Below are 14,746 nucleotides of genomic sequence, written 5' to 3'. Positions count from 1 at the left end.
GCCGGGCTTAGAACCATTTTCTCTATTGATTTCCTACTTTATCTGGGCTTTCTTCAAGTCCTCTGCAAACCTTCATCTCCCTGCAGAAAAGGGGGGCGAGAGAGAGATTTGTGGGGAGACAGACTGAGCTGAGCTCGCTTTACCTTGGAATTGAATTGACAAAGGCTGAAGTAAAGGTAACTATCAAGTTGCCTGCTTAGTACATGTAGTACATAATACCACCTTCTTTACCTTGGCAGCTTCCGGCCTACTAGTAGTTGAAGAGGGCTTTCATAAATTTCAAGACAACAACTGGTATTCTCTCCCCTTCCCTTCCCTTTTGTGATTAATTTGAAACTTGGTTGTTAAATTGAACTAGTATCTGATTTTGTTTCTAGAAGACGTTGATGGGTAGTTTCTTCAAATTGCCCACCATGTGCCTGAGGAAATGACTCTCTCAGCTGCAGCTTCACTATTAATTCACATGTCTGATAAGCTAAGCCACTTACTAGATTAGACTCTTTTTTTCAGCTGCAAGGAGGCAAAGATAACTAATAAATATGCTCCACCACATGCCAGCCGTATCTCCTTCTTCATGGAATCCATCTTACAAGGGTCAGACTCTCATCCCTCGTTCTCTTTTACTATATTTTCTTTTATATATCTTCAGCTTCTAGTAAAGTTTTATTTTTTTAATTATATATATTGAGGGTTGAGGACAATTAATGCCTCTAATTGCTGCAAACATGATTGTAAAATGTGACCAGATTTATTTATTAGAATCCCATATGCAAGTTTATCAGCTACTATGATTTCCACTTAAATATAATCATGAGAAGTGCTAAAGAACATTCTGTATCTCCTATGTTAACAACCATTTATTTGGCTTTACACTTCACAGGTATTTGCCCGTGTGTGTGTGCCGTGGCGCGTAAAACACCTCAAATTTCAGCTTCAAGTTCAGATAATCTTAGGTTGAAGGTTTTATAATCTAATCAATTGCTATTTTTTTTTTCCATGTCTTTTATCTTTTCTTGTGAATCCACAAAATTCACCACTGAATTCCGCTCCTTATAAGCACTTGTTACACCCCCTTTCAACTATGGTAACTCTAGGATTTTTGGGTGCCAGTCCTAAGAAATTTTTTTGTTGATGTTAGTACTCTTTTTATGAATTTCAGTCTTAGTTTTGTTGCTAGCAGCATTCTATGTGAACAAGTTTCCCTTGACCCTTCTGTTTCTTTGTAGTTGCAGTTTGGCCTTGTAAGGCTTAAGAAAAGGGAGCTGACAATTTCTGAGACTATCTTCTGTGCCAGCCAGAGACCCAGACAAAATCCCTCCATCAGGAAAGAAAAACCAATTCCTCAAAATGTGGATTTTCCACCTGTACTGCCTAAGAAAAAAAAGAAACCCTTTCCCATTCCATTCAAGAAGATCCAGAAGGCTGCCAGGGAGGATAAAAAACTTGCACAAATGGGCATTGAAAAGCCCCTTGAACCGCCAAAAAATGGCCTACTTGTCCCAGACCTGATTCCTCTTGCATATGAGGTACTGGATGCCTGGAAAGTTTTGATTAAAGGTGTTGCACAGCTCTTGCACACTATTCCTGTCTATGGTTGCAGGTAGATTGTATTTGCAGTTCTTGTGATGTGATTTTCAAATGGTTAATTCAAGAGAAGTAAATTTAGGATCACGAACACTATTAACATGTCATAACTCCTTTGCAGTGAATGCTCAGAAGTTCACGTGGCCCTGGAAGGTCACCAAATTAAGGACTGTCTAGGTCCAACCAGCAGGGACCGTCACAGCCTCCATTCATGGGTCAGGGGTTCAATCGATGACATACTTGTACCTATTGAGTCTTACCATCTCTATGACCCTTTTGGTAGGCGAATCAAGCATGAAACTCGGTTTGAGTACGACAGGATTCCAGCCGTTGTAGAACTCTGCATCCAAGCTGGCGTGGACATACCAGAGTATCCTTCACGCAGAAGAATGAAACCAATCAGAATGATGGGAAAGAAAGTGATCGATAGAGGTGGATTCCTTGAGGAGCCTAAGCCTTGGCGTCTAGGAAATCCATCTACTCCTGTGGATTTTGATACTTACAGGGCCAATGAACGATTTCCACCTCCTCTATCAGAAGATATACCTAGGATTGCACAGGAGACTATGGATGCATATGATTTTGTCAGATCAGGTGTGATGAAGTTAATGAAGAAATACACGGTGAAGGCATGTGGGTATTGTTCTGAGGTTCACGTGGGACCTTGGGGTCACAATGCTAAATTTTGTGGCGCATTCAAGCATCAATGGAGGGATGGAAAGCATGGTTGGCAAGATGCAATTGTTGACGAAGTTTTCCCTCCGAATTGTGTGTGGCATGTTAGAGATCCAAGAGGGCCTCCATTGAGGAGTGCACTGAAGAGGTTTTATGGCAAGGCTCCAGCTGTGGTGGAAGTGTGCATGCAAGCAGGTGCACAAGTCCCAGACCGATACAAGCCCATGATGAGGCTTGATATTATAGTTCCTGAAAGCGACGAGGCGAAATTAGTTGCATGATAGGAGCTCTGATGTTTAAAGTGTCCATTTTTATGCAGAACAATACTACAAGCTTGTATATTTGTTAGATCAATTTTCTTGACATGACTTGCAAAATAAAATGCAATTAGAATACTTCATGGATCGTTTGTCTAGGGAAGCATCGGTTTCGTATTAATTTGTATGCATGAATTTAAATGTCTGAATATAGAGATGCCATTTACTTTTGGTCTCACGAAACTCTAGCTATTTTTTTCCTAATAGAAGGAAAAGAATAAGAAAAGGAATGCATGAAAATTAAAGAAAAATATCTCTTTCTAGTTCATATTGCTATAATGAGTATTTCTCCAAATTAAATTTTCATGCTTTCTAGGAGAGAGTATAATGAAGATGCAATAATACTTAGCCTTGTCGAAGGCCTCGAAACTCGTAAAAGACAAATCATGGTCTTAAAGGTCAAGCCAAGATTATTGGTTCTTTCACGGGGAACTTTTAGTATTTTGGAGACTCAATAATCAAGAGGGTTTGTAGTCTGATGGATTATTAGTGTTCTAATTCAAGGTTTTCCCTTCTTTATTCTTCTTCTAGTGTTTTTCTTTTTCTTTTTCTTTTTTCTTTTTTTTAAATAAAAAGATGGAGGTGGAAGGTGGAAGGTGGTGATGCATGGCTCAATCATCTTCAAAATATTGGAATAGATGAGACGACAATGTCATGATTTTAAATCCAATTCGGTGTAAAGAACAGGACACAATTTTAATTCATCTCCTTTCTCAAATGCGTTCGAAGAGAAGAAGAAGAAGAAGCATGATAATCTTTTTTTCCCTAAGATCACAAGGAGGCACAAATCTTTTTGAACATTGAAATCAAGAATCGAGCCAACTGGGTTCTGCATACAGTTTTAACCTTTAAGGTTTTCAATAGTGATGGTAAGTTGTGGTCAGTGGTCACAAGGCTTTATGATTATTAGGACATCCCATTACAGTTTTTGAGGAACATGTTTGAGAAACAAAGGGAGGGAGGTAGGCCCAGATTATTAGAAGATGCCACAGAGCAACCATTAAATATACTTAACCGCTGAATAGAATCTTTGATTCAAACAAATGGGAAATAACAAAAGACATTGCCGTGCAACTAGCTCATAGTTCAAAGTCTGAATTTGACCACCCATTTGACTAGGTCAAATGCATGACCAAAATCAAACCATTTTTGTGCTTTGTAGGCTAGGTTAGCAAGGCTGGTGAAGACACCATGAACCTTTCATCTTTTACTTCTTTTCATGGTCAGATCATTTGAAAGCCTCCCCCAATTACATATCAGTCACTAAAGGGAGATCCCCCCCTCCCCTACTTCTCAATACAGTCGGTGGTTAACTTTAGTGCATGTATCCTTTCCAGCTTGTGGGAAACTGTTTTGATCTATAATATTGTAAGTAATTTGCTCAAAAGCTTGGCACAACATGGAGCAGACAATCATTTAGTTTTTCTTCAATTATAACAACATAATTAGCCATTGACAGATGGAGTTATCAGCTGACATCATTTGTATGCTTGTCATTTGGAGACTAGTGATTTGAGTCTAGTTGAACCACCCATTTAAGTAGATGGAAGTACCCTGGGAAAAGAATCTATAAATCTGTCCTGATCAACGGACATGATCTCTGCAAGAGAATATCCAGTTTTAATTAAGGTAGATTTCTTAATTAGTGGTCAAGCTAAGCATCAATCAATTGTTTCAATGCATTGAACCTCTAATGATTTTATTAATGCAGCTAGATCCAGTCAACATCAAAACCTTTCCTTAATTTGTGATGAACACCCCCTGAATGTTTGACTCAAATGAAGAGAGACGAGTCACTCAATACAGATACTTGACAGGATCGCGGATGGATCCTTAACCTAAAGGGTTTAAGGCTGAGCATTTGACACGAAAAGCGGGAGGGATGCTGCGTCGCCTGTGGCCAGGACATGTTTGAATTTGAAGTACCAAATCCAAATGGTTGGTTCGTGTGGTTTCAAATAAAGTTGATCTAACTTATGATATGCTATACTATCATTTGTCATAATAACAAAAGGCCAAAGTTTTGGGACCCTTGCCTTTTGTATTTAGACCTGTCACCTTGAGATTACCGAGGCAACAGGAACCCAAGATCAGGCTTAGAACATTTGCCTTTCTAATTGTGTTCTGTTAGGCGAAGCCTGCAAAACGAACACAGAGTCTCCACACTTGTAATTTATGAAGTATGGTAATTATGTGCATTGATGTTATAAAGAATTCTATGCATGCAAGTTTAGGGCATGCAGTCCAGTTCGTAGGAAGAGGGTGGACAAGACCCGTGTGTGTTTTTGAGTGCCAAATGGAATGCAGTTGGTGGAAGGAAGGGATTTTTGGCTCCAAGCTAGAAGCTTTTTAAGGTGGGGAAAGAAGAAGAAGAAGAAAAGATGGCAAAGGCAAAGGCAAAAGCCCTTTGGTGGCTTGGTCCCTAGTTAGTCATCATAGAGAGACAGGTTTTTGATTTAGAGGAAACTTGAAATTCAAAAAGCTCCAACGGTCTTTTGCACCTCTTTGCCTTTTGTTTTTATTTTCTTGGCTACAATTGTGGAGTGATCATTTACGACATTAATAATGCATGAAGAATCAATGAATGGGGTCTTGGGGAGATTGCTAAAAGCAAGCATAGAAGCCACACTGCATGAACAAAAGCAGCAACAAGATGAGGGAGACCAGAGGAAAGGGTGGAGAGACCTTAATTTGCATGTCAGGTAGGAGTGGGTGGCGGGTGGTGGGGGGTCCAATCTCCACGTACTGTAGTGGTTGGTGGCATGTAGGAGATGGATGGGTTGCAGGGGCTAGTAGGGCCCACCTTCTTGTTTTTTCACTTTGCCTGTACACTCACTCGGTAGCAGTCTTCCCTTTGCTGTTCTTGGGGAGACGTTTTGGTTCTTTCTCAGAGTCCTTTTTTGAAATCAGTATATTTATTTGAAAATATAAAAAAACAATAAAATAAAATAAAATAAACAAATTTAAAACACTTTTCAAACATAAAAAGAAAATAAAATAAAAAAATAGAGGCAAACCACTGGTAAATTTATCCATTCAAGCACCAAAATATTCATTACATTTATTATGTTATATTGCATCGATCGAACTGGCCCTCCACTCCACTACTTGCTGCCTTTACCAGTTCTTCTATCTCCTGATTTTCTTGCTTCAAATTTTAAAATTATCACTTAAAATAATTTATTTCTTAAACATGTCAAGTGCATCTTTAAGACGTTTAAGAGACGAATTTAAGCCCTTAGTTTTTATTTAAAAAATAAATTAATAAATTAATTAAATTACCATAATCTCCCACAAGCATGTGAAGTTACATGGACCTCCCAAAGATTTTAAAACCTTGACATAAATCCTCTCCCGCATTTCAATGTTTTTAAGATCATCCATGTAATGATAATTACTTAAGAAATACAAGGGACATTTTATATATAAAAATAAAAATAAAAATAAAAAAATCTATAAAATATTATCACCAGTGCATTCACACCACAGTGGATCCATATGTATTTTCGTAATCAGAGATGGATTTTCTTTCTTTTTTTTCTATCTAGCAGACGGGGTTTTGAATTGATAAACATGAGTCATCCCTTTCACAATGATAAAAGATTAGGTCATCTCTCTTTCAGGGGAGGTCGAGCAGCAGCAGCAGCAGCAGCACTTGCTGCTAGCCAGTCCACCATCTGATTTATACTCTCATGAGCTAATAAAAGAAGGAAAGAACATGTCACCGGCGCTGGTTTTTTTTTTTTTTTTTCCATTGACAAGGAGGAAAAACAATATGATAAATGAGGATGTAAAGGAAAAGGTAAAGAATGTCTCGTCCTTTCTTTTTTTGTTCTTGAGAGAGCGGTCAAGGTAAAGAACGGTAGGGGAGGGAAGGAGGGAAAACAAATAAAAGAAAAAGGGTCAGTAGATACTTTAAAGCAAAGTGGTGGGGTTAGTATAAAAATGTGGGAGTACTTGGCTTGCCTGGAAGGAAGGAAGGGTGAGAGAGAGCTGAAAACAAATATGAGAGAGCGTGTGAAAGAAAGCAACGCAAGCTGCTGAAGAAACTGCAGAATTTGGCAGGGCTTGTCTCCCCCTTTTCAGCCTTTGTATGCCACTAAGATTACATTAAGACTAGTTGCCTGCCTTCATATCCATATATTCGTAGTTCATTCCTCTTCTGATCCTTGTCAACTCTCAGTGTGGCATCGCATAGGGCATTTGAAAGAAGGAGAGAAAGAAACATGGGAGTGGGAGCAGCGTCATCCAAGCTGAAGAGGGCCGCTAAGAAAATGGTGGTGGCTGCATGCGCCTCCTTCTCCTCCAGAGAGCCAGCTGCTCCAGCGGATCCCTCTGTTTCCATTCATACCACCTCCATCAATGTAAGTAACTCCTCATTCCCTAATTTTCTCCTGGGAAGAGAAGATTCTCTTCCTAGATAATCCATAAATCATCAATACCCCTCCCAAACTTAAAAGACTCCTTGTTTTTGCCTTAATTTTCTTTAGGATTTTGGGATGAAATCTTATTATTAAGATCGATATATTATATACAGTGATTTATGACGACAAGGGTCCCTTTTAATTACTCCTCAAAAAGCCATCCTTGTGCAGTTTATTTGCATATATATATAACAAGATAAATTTAATTAATGGAAGGGGATTGTAATTAATTAAGAAGCCAGCTAATACCTGCGAGTGAAATTTACAGATCTCGGATTCTAATCTAGCAATGTTTCCCACAAGGACAAAGAATAGCTTCTTAGGGGAAGGGGAAGGGGAAGATGATGATGAAGAAGAAGAAGAATCCAACACCATCATTGGCAATACAAAAAACAACAACGTGGCTTCTAAGGTAGGCAAACCATGTTTTTTGTCTTCTCTTTGCTTTTGAGAGTACTTAACTTGATGTCTTAATCTACCTTGCTATGGCTGTTGCTTACATCTACTCTTGGAATCCAAAGTTTGACTGCTCTCGTGGGCAATCTCATCTGTTTATTTGTGCTCTGCTTCATTTCACACTTGCCCACAGAGGCAGACAATTCTGTTCTCGAGGCCGTCCTTTTTTCCTTCCTTTTTTTTGACACTGTTCACTAGTAATAATACACTTGGTATGATTTTCGAGGGAAATTTATTCTACAAAAAAGCTTGTGATTCTGAATATTTGCTATGCGCATCCCAACTTCTCATTACAAATGAAGCCCTATTCCACCCACTGTTAGTTGAGGTCCCGTCTCATCTACCTACAGGCAATGTGCATTATCTCCACCACATGATTTCTTACCATTTTTTTCTTCTTTCAATTATTGCACCCTCCCCTTTCATGCTTAACCTTTTTATGTTTGTAGATGATCCAAATAACTCCCCATCATATCAATTATATTAATTTTCATTTCACTCTCTAATAACTACAACTAATCATCCTTCTCTCGAGGCAACAAAAATAAGGGTGGGCCAGCAGGTTGCTCTCCAAGTCCAATTTTACCTTTCAGGGTATAAGAATCATCATCATATATAGGTCTATAAAAAAGAAAGGATTAGTACAATTGTAGCTTGTGAATCGAACAATATCCTTGATAACTTGTTCTTAATCTACTCTTGAGATTACACTAACAGCAGACTGAATTTGAGATGTCTAATTCTTTGGTGGTTTTTTTTCTGGGAAATTTTATTTTTTTCTTTTGAGGAATATGTTTTTATGTCTTCGAGATCAAGATCAAATGCCATTTTTCATAATGTGTCTCTCACTTCAAACTCCTGCCAGGGCATGCTCATGGATTTGTTTTAGCTAACCTGTTAAAGTTATTCATGTGATGTGGCAGAACTTGTGCGCAATATGTCTTGATCCCCTAAGTTATAGCACAGGCAACAGCCCGGGGCAGGCCATATTCACAGCGCAGTGCTCTCATGCGTTCCACTTTGCCTGCATCTCATCCAATGTCCGCCATGGTAGTGTTACCTGCCCCATCTGCCGTGCTCATTGGACGCAGCTCCCTCGCAACCTAAATATGCCCTGTTCCCTTTCCTGCAACCACGCCGATCCCATTTTCCAAATCCTAGATGATTCCATTGCAAACTTCCGCGTCCATAGACGTTCTTTCCTACGCTCTGCCCGTTATGATGACGATGACCCCATAGAACCTGATCAGACGCCCAATCATCCCCGTCTAGACTTCTCTCTAGTGCCAATCCCATTGACAATCTTTCATCATCCTCGCACACAACATTACCAGCATCACTACAACTTAACAAGCTCATCATTGCTTTCACACCCACCAGCTTCTTATGCATGCACCTCCTCATCAAATAGGAGAACAACTGCTGCCTATCTCTCAGTAAGGTTGGCAAATCAACGACCAACGGATATGGTTCTGGTTGCAAGCCCCAATGGACCACATCTGAGGCTTCTCAAGCAATCGATGGCATTAGTGGTTTTCTCTCTCCGACCCACTGATCGTTTGGCTATTGTGACTTACTCTTCAGCTGCAGCCCGTGTCTTCCCCCTTAGACGCATGGCATCCTATGGTAAGCGAACAGCCTTACAGGTCATTGACCGCCTTTTCTACATGGGGCAAGCAGACCCGATTGAAGGTCTCAAGAAAGGGATAAAAATTCTCGAGGATCGTGCACACAAGAATCCACAGTCTACTATCTTACATCTCTCTGATAGTCCAACGAGATCGTACAATGCTATCAATTTGCAAGTTCCTATTCCCATCCATCGGTTTCACGTGGGATTTGGCTTTGGCACTTCAAATGGGTTCGTCATGCATGAATTTGAAGAGTTCTTGGCCAGACTGCTTGGAGGTGTGATTAGAGATGTCCAATTGAGGATAGGGGATGAAGCCAGGATCATAAGGCTTGGAGAGCTACGGGGCGGCGAAGAAAGGAGAATTGTCTTGGAAGTGGGCGAGTCGGGATATGTTTGTGTAGGATATAGCTACATTGATGGCGGAGTTGAGGAGTTCAACAGAACAGGAGAGACTGCGGTGGCTCTAGGGGATAAAAGGGAAGCAAATGAAGATGACAGGGAAGCTGTAGTAGGGAGGGACTCCAGCAGTATACTTGGTGGAAGGAGTAGTAGTGTTGAGAGTTGGGATTACCATGATCCATACATGGCTAGAAGGTGGGCTAAGCATTTGCATGGCTATAGGATTTGAGCCAAGCAACACCAGAAGTTTACAGTAACATGTCAACCATATGAACGGGGGATTTCAGAGATTTTCTGTGAGCCGCCTGATAGTTTGACCAAGTAGCCGTGCTTAGACTGCGGGAAAAAGAAAAAGAAAATTGTTCAAACGAGAGTGCTTTAGAAAATTTAAAATCGGAGTCGATCTGTAAAAAAAAAAAAAAAAAAATCATACCTGGTGCTTTGATTCATTCATTTCTCCAATGCAATTTTTCACTACCTTAGCTGCTCAGAGATGAATAGAAAGATTTCATGTATAAACATCTGCTCTCCCCTCCCCTCCCCTCGAGAAGGAAAATAGAGAGTGATGCAAGCAAGAGGCAGAGAGAGCAAAATATGACGATGGGATTTTACTACTCAAAACACGTTTAGCAGATGGAGGAGGAGAGGAGAGTCTTCGCTTCAGCGTTAAGAAACCATGCATTTGCCATCGTATCGATTAAAGTCATGATGTGGAGATTAATTAAATCATTTACTTACTTCCTTCCAATTACAGCTGTCAGGCTTATAATTACCCTCTTTCCTTAACTCTGTTTTTTTGGTCATGAAGTATATAGGGATTTCATTGAGTCAAAATTGAAATAATTTATTTCCGGAAACACACCGATTTGAAATTATAACTTAATAAGTGAAAAAGAGAGAGAGAGAGAGAGAGCAATCTGCCCAAAAAAACATTTTGAAGTAAGAAGTATCATGTGCATAATTGTTATTATTTTATTTCGAATCACCGTATGATCAATTTCTCATTCAAAGAACATAAATACCTAATAAATGGTAGATAAAACTAGAAGACTAATAGGGAAGCAAGAAAAAAAATAAATCAAATTTAGAAATAGAAAGGGAATGAAAAGGATTGATTTTTAGTGAGAAAATCATCCATGATCTTTAAACCGAATGAGAAAGGGGGATTTCTTTGACCCTAAATATTTTTTTATTTGGGATATTTTTTCATTTAAAAAAGTTCATTTTGCATATAATTTTAAAACCCGGTGCAGCAGGTTACTAAAAAGATGTCGTTTAGGGTTTATATAAAAAAAAAATGACCTGGACGACCTAGTCAAAACCCAAAACCTGGGTCATGGACTGAGCCGGGTTTAAAAATTATGATTTTATTACTATTATTCCTATAGTATTTTTTATTTATTTTATCAAATTTTAGGATTGACATCTCAAAAAAAAATATTGTACTAATGTGAAGGATGTGTTTATAAATTTTTTTAAAATATAACAAATTCATTTGAAAATATATTTTTATTATAAAATAAAAATAAAAACAATACTAAATGGCAATTTGCAGTTATCCATAATTATTTTTTAATGAAATGACATGGAGCTCACCACAAGGGTGGTTTGTGCTGCATCGTAGGCTGAGTCTATTTTTTTCTAACATAAAAAAAATTGAGTGATTATAGTGTTTTAAAAAGAGTTTGGGTCATTCATTCAAATAAATTAAATAAAATAAGTTAATTTAATAATATAATTATAAAAAAATCAAACTATAATGAAAAAGACAATGACTGATAAAAAAATGAATGCTTGTCAATATTATAAAAAAAATACTCTATATATTCTTTAAAGATCTCAACAATCTTATTTAATAACAAAAAGAGATTTGAATGCGAACGTGAAAACCTCATAAAAATAAAAATAAAATAAATTTAAAACTTAATTACAAGCAAAGTAAACATTGAAGGACAAATTGGAAGAGAAAATCAAATTTAAAAAAGGATAAAAAAACATGACTCAAGACAATATGACAAATTCACACTTAGTCATAAGACCATGATAAGTGCTCACAAAGAAATTGAATAATATAATAGAGAAAAACTCTTAAGCAAACTAAATAATGAAAAATAAAATTAGAAAAAAATCAATTTAAAAAAAAAACATGAAAAAATCTGAGTCAAACCGGATTAATTTGACTAACTTGTGACCCAAGATATGAGACTAGGATAATTCTACAGAGAAAACAAAAGTGAAAAAAATCACAAAACTCAAGGTCCAATAACCTAATATTAAAGGGTGAAGTTAAAAATATCAATTTAATAAAAGAACATAAAAAATCCAAAGTTAATGTAACATTTTAGTTACCAAAACAACACACCAATCATAGTTTATAGAAAAACATGGTAAATATTTTTAGAAATAAATTCATGATCTTTTGAAAATTTTACCAAAATTTCAACAAAATCTCCTCTATACTGAGAGGTTCCAAGTTATCGATAATAACCTGTTACACTTCTTTTAATTATTATTCAATCACGGCCTAGTCATCCTAGGTCTTAATTCCAACAATCAACATCAATGAAATCGTAATTTCTCAATCATTAAAATAATAGAAATGAAGTATTGAATGACACCAAATAAGTAAACACATATATATAAATTATAAATACATGAAAATAAAATTTAAATTCATACATTCAATTTAAAAGATATCAATTCAATTCAAGTTATAATATTTTTTTTAAGATACAAATTATATAAGTATTCACCTAAAGCTAGATAACTAAAGGTGGAAAGATCTGAAAATCACTTCTATCATGAGTGTGACGGACTTAGAACAAATGTAACAATGAAATATAAATATTATATAAAACACTATTAATAAAGGTAATCAAGTTCAAGACTAATATTGGTTTATATTTCCCTGAATACCATGCTTTGTCCCTCTTAAGATTTATTTCTCATGAATTAACTAACATTTTCCATTTCATTCTCGATCTCCAACTAATATCATGTATTTATACAAAAGGACTGTTCCTCCAAGAAAGTGTCGATATTAATTTATAGATATCACTAACCATGTTTCACCGGATAGCTAATCATATATTTTTCTTCTTTTTATTCCTAAAACCTTGGGATGGTAATGCCGATACTAATGAATTTTATTAGTATCATTAGTCTTCCTCATTGAGACCGACTAATTAAATTTATCATGAATGCCGATATTAATACAAGCTCTTGGTATCATTAATTATTTCTAATCTAAAATAGTTAATCAAGCCCCAACAATACTTTGAAATATCAGTGGAATTGTCAATGTCAAGGACCTTTGATATCATTAGCCTTCATACTAGGAATATCTAATCAAGTTGCATGAAAAGGCCAATATTAATATATCTCATCGATATCATTAACTATTCCTAACCTGGAATAGTTAATCAAGTTCAATATTCTTCATGTTTTGGGATAATCATACCAATGTTAGTAAACCTTACTACATCATTAGCCTCCTATTCTTAGAACTGACTAATCGAATCCAGGAAAAATTTGATATCAATGGAAACCATTGGCATCATTAATTATTCCCCATCAGAATAGGTAATTAAATATGTTTTTATTTTTCATTCATTTCATTAGATGCTTCTCTTTTGGAAACATTTAGATATAAAATCTAAAATTTAAACAAGCTTTCATAATTATGTACATTTAAGAAAGATATGGCTGTAGAACATCTACCTGCTGCAGAAACTTGGCTCGCGCTCCTTTGTTATTATGCCCCTCCTAAATCCACAGGTATACCATATAATTTCTTACTTCATTATATTTTTCATAATAACAACAACAACAACAATAATAATAATAACGACAATGCTAACTTCTTCTTAACAATTGTTTCATTTATATTTACGTTTCTCATTATATCCCTTTAGATCATTGTTCTTTATTAAATTATAACTATCATCACCAATTTGGTTTTGAATATGACTTATTTCCTTTGAACCCTATAACACGACACCACACATTTTCTGAGCGAAAGAAGTTTGATTCTTCCCTTAACGGAACTAAGTTTTTCCATTTTATCGATTGGTCAAATATGCCAACAGAGGTGACAACTCAACCTTTCCTCGAATATTTACCTATATCTAAAGTTATAGAGCTTCAGATTAAGCAAGGTAGGATTTATTGGAAAGCTAACATTCCTAGCAATAACTTCTATGAAGAACCCTTCCTCGAATTTTATTATTGTGAGACCTGAATCCTTATCCCCATTTCCTCATTTTCTCTTAAGACATCCATTCTTATATTTTCCCTATACTTCGTGACTCCTCTTAAGTCGAACCATAAGCTATGCCCATGGTTAATAATTTTGTTTCCACCTCATATGACACATGCATTTGATTCATAGTTTTCTATTATCAAGTTTTCATGCGTTTTCTATTAGTAAGCTTCCTATCGCAACTAATTCATGCATCATTAACATATAACATGCTAAAACTATTCTTCTTTCCCTTTAATCTATTCTTGATTGAACTTGCTATAAAGGGACTAAGGGTCCCCCTTTTTCTTTTTATGCGATGATCTGTCTTATTTACTTATTGTTTATATCATAACACATATCACAAGGTTTATCAAGTATAAAATTATAATTTCTTTTCCTCTTATTCAACCTTTACATGGCCGGCCACTCATGTCTCTTGGTCATTAGTTTTTCTTTAGTAATTTTGCATGATTTTCATGTTTAAAAAAATTTATAGTAGTTTAATTAACTCATCCCAATAAGTTTTATAATTTTTTAAATCTTCACTCGAGAATCCTAATTTATAAAATATGAAATTGGTGCATAATTTCTAATCAAATTTCAATTGGTTTTCACAATTAGGTTTAGGGTCTTTATCCTGAGGAAAATTTGAATTTCAATTTAAATTTGGTCAAAAATTTTTAGCTTCTCTTTCCTTGCATATAGCCAACCCTCTTCTCCTCTTTTCCTCCCAATTTCTTCACTTGTTTCCTTGTTAATTCATTCATTAATGAGTGTTCTCTCTTTAATAATTTAAAGTTTGTATTGTCTTAAAATTTTTAATGTTTTCCCCTCAATTTTGACGGAGAAAAAATTGAAATCCCCCCCTTTTTCTTTCTTATCTTGTGCAATAGTTTTATTTTCTTTTAATTATACTTTGACTAATTCTTTCCTCTCTTTTACAATTTGGTTATAATTCTTTTCTTTTCCTTTTGTTTTTTTTTATAAAAAAACCCTTAGCAATTTAATTTATTTG

At 36.1% G+C, this 14,746-nt stretch overlaps 2 protein-coding genes across 7 annotated transcripts; both read left to right on the top strand.

Annotated features, from left to right (window-relative positions):
- The first annotated feature begins 9 nt into the window (after positions 1 to 9).
- On the top strand, positions 10 to 2,759 carry APO1 (APO RNA-binding protein (DUF794)). Of its 6 annotated transcripts, none has more exons than XM_011041797.1 (6): positions 10 to 176; positions 240 to 294; positions 511 to 594; positions 881 to 960; positions 1,227 to 1,600; positions 1,706 to 2,759. In XM_011041797.1, exons 3-6 carry the CDS (start codon positions 540 to 542, stop codon positions 2,538 to 2,540), a joined length of 1,344 nt encoding a protein of 447 aa, XP_011040099.1. In that variant the 5' UTR covers positions 10 to 176; positions 240 to 294; positions 511 to 539; the 3' UTR covers positions 2,541 to 2,759. The 6 variants fall into 6 exon arrangements, with proteins under 6 accessions (XP_011040099.1, XP_011040098.1, XP_011040100.1 ...); XM_011041796.1 differs by having other exon boundaries at positions 381 to 594; XM_011041798.1 differs by having other exon boundaries at positions 10 to 294; positions 1,233 to 1,600.
- Positions 2,760 to 6,329: 3,570 nt separating this feature from the next.
- On the top strand, positions 6,330 to 9,965 carry LOC105136442 (uncharacterized). The gene is made up of 3 exons (XM_011041791.1): positions 6,330 to 6,940; positions 7,269 to 7,412; positions 8,380 to 9,965. Exons 1-3 carry the CDS (start codon positions 6,803 to 6,805, stop codon positions 9,715 to 9,717), a joined length of 1,620 nt encoding a protein of 539 aa, XP_011040093.1. The 5' UTR covers positions 6,330 to 6,802; the 3' UTR covers positions 9,718 to 9,965.
- Positions 9,966 to 14,746: the final 4,781 nt, after the last annotated feature.

The sequence above is a fragment of the Populus euphratica genome, unplaced genomic scaffold, assembly GCF_000495115.2.
Source record: "Populus euphratica unplaced genomic scaffold, PopEup_1.0 scaffold142.1, whole genome shotgun sequence".
NCBI classification, from domain to species: Eukaryota; Viridiplantae; Streptophyta; class Magnoliopsida; order Malpighiales; family Salicaceae; genus Populus; species Populus euphratica.
This window is presented reverse-complemented; position numbering and strand designations above follow the sequence as displayed.